At 41.7% G+C, this 7,566-nt stretch overlaps 1 protein-coding gene across 1 annotated transcript; it reads right to left on the bottom strand.

Moving 5' to 3' along the window:
- Positions 1–1,510: 1,510 nt before the first annotated feature.
- Positions 1,511–3,962, bottom strand: LOC134804566 (glutamine--fructose-6-phosphate aminotransferase [isomerizing] 1-like). Its single transcript, XM_063777673.1, has one exon. The coding sequence runs from the start codon at positions 3,728–3,730 to the stop codon at positions 1,706–1,708; it is 2,025 nt and encodes a 674-aa protein (XP_063633743.1). The 5' UTR covers positions 3,731–3,962; the 3' UTR covers positions 1,511–1,705.
- Between the last annotated feature and the right edge of the window lie 3,604 nt (positions 3,963–7,566).

Here is a 7,566-nt window from a genome sequence, read left to right as displayed (position 1 = left end):
TCTGAGGCCAAAAGAAAGAAAAAATGTTACTACATGAGTTAAGGTCAATTTCGCCAAAAAAAAATTTTTTATTGCTTTTTTTTTTGTATGTATTTGTACAATGTAAATGCTATTTGTACACTCAAAATGAATTTTATTTTTTTCCTAGTTTTTGCAAAGTGTTACTTGTCACTTTTTGACATCTATCAATAAGGATATTTGGACTAGGTCCCACAGTTGCAACTTGCAACATCGCCATCAAAAAAGGCGTTTTGCCAAACTGGTTTTAACTTTGAAACTAGGCGAATTCCAAAAAAGTTTATAGGACATTTTGGTCTTTAAATACTTATTGATCAGGAATTATATTGTTAAAATATCTCGGGGTTCCTAATGGGCACGTGGTATATCAATGTGCATATATATTATTTATAAAACATAACAATTAAAATATAGGCATCTAATTACGGTATAATAAACAAAAGTTTCAAAACAATACATTGTAAGTAAAAGTATAGATTCACTAAATATAGGATGTGTAAAGCCTAAGACGAATTCGTGCTTCTAATTTGATAGCTAATATAGATGGCGCTGTACGGCTCCGTATATTATGCGGTTACTTTGGTTGTCAACAAAAAAGATGACGTTTGGTAATTCAGTTACCACAATACCACTATATGGTGCGGTATAGAGCCATCTTTCTCAGTAGTCAAACTCTGAGCACGATATTTTCAGACTTTACACGTCTTACACAATCAATGAATCTATGGTAAAAGCGAGTCACATTTTCACTAGCGATTGTGATTCTGATTGTGATTGGAATGTTGCATGTGAACTAAAGAAACATAATACTTTCTTATTTAATTTATCGCCAATGAATTGTTAAGATTGAATTGAAAACGTTATAATAGGGTAGGTAGTTGCCTGTCAGGCAAAGTTTGTGTAGATACCCGAACTGTTTTTAGTATGAAGGCTTTATAGTCAAATACATATGTAGTTAACTAGTTAAGTTATACTGTTATATTCTTAAGCGCGCGGTTGTTTTATGCGATAAACGCAGCGTTGAACGCATGCATTCAACGGAAATGTAGGAAAAAATGACAAGACGCTTACCGCGTAAAATAATGTATGGTCATTATCTTTAGATTAGGTATCTAATGTAAAATTGTGTGCGACAAACGCATCGCGTTTAACGCTGCGTTTATCGCAAAAAGCAACCGCACGCTTTAAGATGCAAGAATGAAGGCGACATCGATAGGCAACTGTACGCGATAACTTTCAAAACACTATCAGTAACAGTTGGTACGATCGAAAAAATACTCGTCGTCGTCGATCTACGAAACTTAACATGGATACACAAATATCTAATCAGATTAAACAATAACAATTGTATTAAATGAATAAATAGGTAATATTTTCCTTGAGGAGCATGTTATTAGCTAGAGGCTATAGCTAGTTCGAAAACTGATATTAAGACGCCGTAAATGCGTGCATGGTTTGTTTTGTTACGATGGTTGTTTATCTTGTACAGGCAAATAACACATCGCAGCGGGATATTTCTTTAACAACTAGGTATCAAAGATTTTGTTGATGTACAACTTATTACCTTTTATTTTAAATTGCAATGTAATCCAAAACTATGCCTAACATTGTTTACCTCACTATTATAACAAGAACAATAAAATGAAATGATGATAAGATTTGTTGCGTATTAATAACGATTTTACAATTACTCGACCGTTACGGATTTTGCGAGATTTCGCGGGCAGTCAACATTGCAGTTACGTAATACAGCAATATGATAGGCTAGCAGCTGCATAGGAATCACAGTGAGGATCCCTTGCAGGCAGTCGACAGTTTTTGGCACCTGCAGACATCGGGACGCTAGGGACATGGTCTCCTCGTCGCCCTCCTCGCACACCACGATGGGTCGCCCCTGCCGCGCCGTTACCTGCTGCAGCGCGTTCATGCACTTGGTGTGCACGGGATCCCGCATGACGATCATCACGACAGGCATAGAGTCATCTATTAATGCTAGAGGCCCATGTTTTAATTCCCCAGCCATTATGCCTTCGCTATGCATGTATGTTAACTCCTTTACCTTGAGAGCGCCTTCCAGGCACGTAGCAAAATTGTAGCCGCGGCCCATTATCAACAACGAACGTTGGCGGTAGAGGTCTTCTGCGAGAGCTTTCACTTCAGAATCCAAGGCTAGGACTTGCCTAATTTTGCTGTCCAATTCATGAAGCCCCGCTATAATATCAGCACGGCGTTTTTGTAGGGAAATGCGATCCTCACTAATAACCAAGGCAAACATAACAAGAGAGACAAACTGTGAAGTGTAAGCCTTTGTTGAGGCTACACCAATCTCAGGACCAGCATTGACATGCACACCGCAGTGGGACTCACGGCAGATGGAGCTGCCCACAGTGTTAGTAATTCCAACAATTAAAGCACCATGACGTTTGCAATAGCGCAGGGCCATCAGAGTATCAGCTGTCTCTCCAGATTGTGAAATGAAGAAACAAACGTCATCACGAAATACTGGAGTGTTTCTGTCCAAGAAATCAGAGGCTAGTTCAACCATAACCGGAAGCTCTGTTAACTCCTCCAGCAACTGACGAGTTGCCACAGCACTATGGTAACTGGTTCCACAAGCAATCAACATTAATCTGCGGCACCGTTTAATCTCTGGGATATAATCCTTAATGCCTCCTAGAGTGACAGTACCATTAGCAAAGTTAAGTCTGCCCCTCATAGTATTCACAATGGATTCCGGTTGCTCAAAAATCTCTTTTTGCATGAAATAATCATAGTTTCCTTTCATTATTTGCTGTAATTCCAATTTCAAAGTCAAAATTTCTCTTTGATGCGGATCATTGCTGCTGCCCGACAACCGGTGAATGCTGAGGACCCCATCTTTGATATGAGCAACATCATCATCCTCAAAGTACAGGACACGGTTTGTGTGTTCAATTACTGCAGATGCATCTGATGCAAAGAAATATTCAACAGTACGCTCTTCTTCTGGTTGAAATTGGGCATGACTGTCAACTCGTGGAACTGTGGGAACGACACCACGGGTAGCTTTATTATTGGTGTACATAATAGGGACATGATCACTGGTGTTGTGATGGTGCATTTTAAGGCCCACAAGTAAAGGGCTTCCTCTTCGGGTTGCAACACACTCATTAGGAAAATAACGTGATTTAAAGCACAAAGCAAATGCCCCCTCTAACTGCTGAATTACCTGTTCAACCAGTTCCTGGAAGTTGTAGTCCTTATGCTGGTTGTAAAGATGATGAATCAACTTGGCAATGGCTTCTGTGTCAGTTTGTGATTCAAAGACATACCCCTTCTTCTCAAGGAAAGTCTTGACCGCCTTGTAGTTGGTGATGATGCCATTGTGGATGACGACGAAAGCGTTATCATCACCTGAGCGTTGCGGATGCGAATTGATGGAGCTGGGTTCGCCGTGGGTGGCCCAGCGGGTGTGTGCGATGCCGCAGTGCGACTCGACACTGTCTTCTACGCACAGGTCCAAGCTGCGCTCTTGCAATACTTCTTCTAATGCCGCTACCTTCCCGCTGTTTTTAATCACAGCTATATCTTTATGGTCTGCGGCATCGATCGCAACACCCGCACTGTCATAGCCACGATATTCTAAGCGTTTTAAACCAGTAACCAGCAGTTCTAATATTTCCCGTTTGGTCTTCGGAGTCAAGTGATTAATGTATGCAAATATTCCGCACATCGTTATCGGAGTGAAACGTAAAAATGTCGACTGAACGTAACGACGACTCGCGAGGGACTGCGATCAACAAAACATATAACTGATATTGAAGGCCTACGTGTATTGCTCCTACCACTAATGAGTTACTTTCACTTGCGGCAAAGCACACGTCATCATGTTTCGTTATCACAGATACAAGTTGCTGGTAAATTATCGCGGCAAACTTTTCTGCCGACGTAGATACGTGGATCTCAAAACGTCAAAACTGACGTTTGTCAGTCAGAATGACATACCAAAAGACTATTTTTCCTAATAAAAAACCGAAACGGATGTTATGTTATAGCACTAAGCCCCCATTCGCACGAGAGCTTTTTCAACGCGCGTTAAAAAAGCGCTTGAATCTGTCCGCACTCTAAATTCGATTTAACGACCAAGGCTTAGGTAAGTCGAAAATCTAACAACGCGTGATAAAAAGCGCCACCGCTGTCGTGTGAATAAATACACATGTATCTATTTGTGTCATTCAAACGCTTTTTTAACGCGCGTTGTAAAAGCGCCCGTGGGAATGGGGGCTAAGGCCAAGCGCGCACCACGACTTTTTGTCGCGCGATAATTTAGTCGCAGAAATGTAACGTACTTAGAGAATATAACCAACGGAGACGCCATGTCTAAAATTTTCGGTACAAAATAGTCTGCCGTTTTTTGCGGGGGAGGGGCACATCAAATGTATAGGTACGTCATGTCAGATAAACGTCAGTCCATACATATGGTTGACATGTGGTTGACCATTGGCCGCCTATTTTCGACAGAGGGGAACGCCTGTTAATGGCGGCTCCATTGTTAATTACTCCGAGGTAACGTATGTGTTTATATGGCAGTGCACGCATATGCGACAAAAAAATCGCAGCGATTTTAAAATTGTGATTTGTCACATTTTTCCGCGACTGCTCGCGACGCGATTGTCGCAAAGTGAATTGCGGCATACGGAGTTGTATGGCCCCGCGCGCACTGCGATAATAAAATCGCACCCGGACCTCAGTCGGCATATCGCTCTCCAAGCGTCAACATGTCGGAACCTGCTGCTGAAGACGCTAGATGTTGACCATTTAATTATGGAAATAGAAGGAGATCACCTTTGTGGTATAAATACTCAAAGTCATACAGCGATCACATATTAAAGACAACGTTTCATGACAAACGACTGGTACGAAATCCATGTTGAGAATGAACAAACCGCGACTTTTTCATCGCAGTGCGCGCAGTGAATTTTCTGCGATATATTACAGCGCGATTCTAAAAGCCCGCGATTCACGCGCATAGTCTGGAGGGCGCTTTCCATATCGTGGGACTCCCTGTTTTAGAGCATTTAGTAACTGGAGACGCCTTGTCTGTCATTTTCTGTACAAAACAGTCTGCCGATTTTTGGGCACGTCAAATGTATGGTTATTTTGTACGTAAGGTACACGTACACTCGCGTTCGCGGCTTCGCCCGCGATTCACGCGCATAGTCTGGAGGGGGCTGAAGGTAGAGGTACAGGCACAGAAGAAATAATAGTACTACCGTACAGAAAGGACACTTCCTACAAACCCGAAGTTTGACAGCGGTTCAGGGTCGAATCATGCTATCCCTTTCTAATATATAGCACTATCCCTTTCGGGTATTTAGGGTTGTCAAAATTCAAGTGATTATCTTATCTGTGGTCGTGCACGCAAAAGGAAGTCAAGTGGTGCCAACCCTAATAATTGCTCGGAGCAATGCTGAGCCGAACGGAGCCGAGTTCGACCGAAGTCAGGAGTGCCTCCCCACTGGTACAGGTACTTCTACACTCCATAACCCACGACTATCCCACGACGTTGCCACATAGAGGGGTAGTACAAAGAGAATATAATCACGGGAAGTACCTTCGAGCAACACGGAAGGGAGGCGGCATTCGCACTATTTCCCCTCTGCCTAGGTACAAGATCAACTGATCTAGCGCGGGTAATAAAACTATTTGCGCTCGGATTTTTCACTAAATCGAGTCCAGACTCGTACGTGAACACAGTAGCAGAAAAAATGCCTGATTGCCCGGTTTTTTGTCGTAAAAAGAGGTCGGAGACATCAATTTACAAAAAGAAGGTGTTACATTTCACATGTAATATTTTTTTTCATATCATACGTTTAATTACATTTAAACACAATTATTATATTTTAGTCTCATGTAATTGTTGGATTTATCGATTTACAAATTGCGGATCGGTCGAGCGACAAATCCGACTTCTCATCTGTCAGAATACAATAAAATACCACAGAATAATTAATAGTACTACCGTACAGAAAGGAAACTTCCTACAAAAACGAAGTTTGACAGCGGTTCAGGGTCGAATCATGATGTCTCTTTCTAATATATGGCACTATCCCTTTCGGCTATTTAGGGTTGTCAAAAATCAAGTGATTATCTTATCTGTGGTCGTGCACGCAAAAGGAAGTCAAGTGGTGCCAACCCTAATAATTGCTCGGAGCAATGCTGAGGGCCTACCGCGAACCACGTTCGACGTGTTGCCTCCCTGTCACACTTACGTACTAATTTACAAGTGCGACACAGAGGCAACACGTCGAACGTGGTTCGCGGTAGGCCCTCTGAGCCGAGCGGAGCCGAGTTTGACCGAAGTCAGGAGTTTCGCACCCCTGAAAATACTTCGACGAAAATGTGTTAGTGTGCGTGTTGTGACACTTGTGACTCGTCCGTACACAAAAAGAGATCTAGGTTTGCAAGATTTGTCTTTGACGTGTGTCATTTTCTATGTATTTGTGTCGTCATTACAGATTGGATTTTGTATGTAAGTGTGTGAGAAGTGCGACTGTGTGCACCTTTCCCCCCGCAAAAAATGGCAGAAAGTTTTGTAAAGCCCCCTCCAGACTATGCGCGTGAATCGCGGGCGAAGCCGCGAACGCGAGTGTGGAGTCCACTCCACACTCCACACTCGCGTTCGCGACTCCACACTCGCGTTCGCGGCTTCGCCCGCGATTCACGCGGATAGTCTGGAGGGGGCTTATGATAAGGTATCGCTTGGGCCCCTCCCTTCCGATGTGTCAGAAGCCGGTGTTGCTCGAAGTTCCGCACAGACTCTATATATTATATTTTACTTACTTTACTCTTTGGGTCGAACCCAAAGAGTAGAGTCTGGCTAGCCAAAAATTGTTGACAAATATTTCGTTGTTGTATCACCAATTATCTATGATTTAAAAAAAAAGCTAAAAGTCAGTTGTCAATTTATGTCATTCATTCAAATTGTTTGCGGTTTATAATGGGTTTATTTTAAATAATATTAATAATGTCTATACTGAGTGAGGTTCGCAAACTATTATTTAAGCTGGTAAATAATTACCACAATGTGCGAAGTCGACGTATAGCGTTGTATAACGAAAAACTGCAATGTTTACAACTCCTAAACAAATGTAAACAAATTCGGAGGTTGGTGCTCTATAAATATTTTGATACTTAGCATTTAGCATATTTGGCATAGTACTTATGTATTTTTTTGGTGATGGATTAATATTACGGTATTATCGAGCTAGGTCTTATTTATACTACATTTCATTTTTCGCCTTGCAACAATGGTATATGGTGAGAAAGTGTTAACATATGTGTTTATTGTTGACTGTACTTTTCATAGTGGTAGAAATTATGTGTGTGTGTGTGTTATGTGTGTGTTTGAGTGCACGTCAACGTATATTTAACTTATACGTGTGCACAGAAAATCAAAAATGTTTTCTAGTATCAAAACTATAATTCCTACTACACAAAGTGTGACCAGCCCAAGATTTTTTTAATTTCCCGCCAAACATTTGTGTAATATTACAGTAGCCAGACTCT

Source organism: Cydia splendana, chromosome Z, assembly GCF_910591565.1.
Source record: "Cydia splendana chromosome Z, ilCydSple1.2, whole genome shotgun sequence".
Lineage (NCBI taxonomy): Eukaryota > Metazoa > Arthropoda > Insecta > Lepidoptera > Tortricidae > Cydia > Cydia splendana.
This window is presented reverse-complemented; position numbering and strand designations above follow the sequence as displayed.

Coding starts and splice junctions, on each gene's coding strand:
- LOC134804566 (XM_063777673.1), bottom strand. CDS start 3,730: ATGTGCGGAATATTTGCATACATTAATCACTTGACTCCGAAGACCAAA.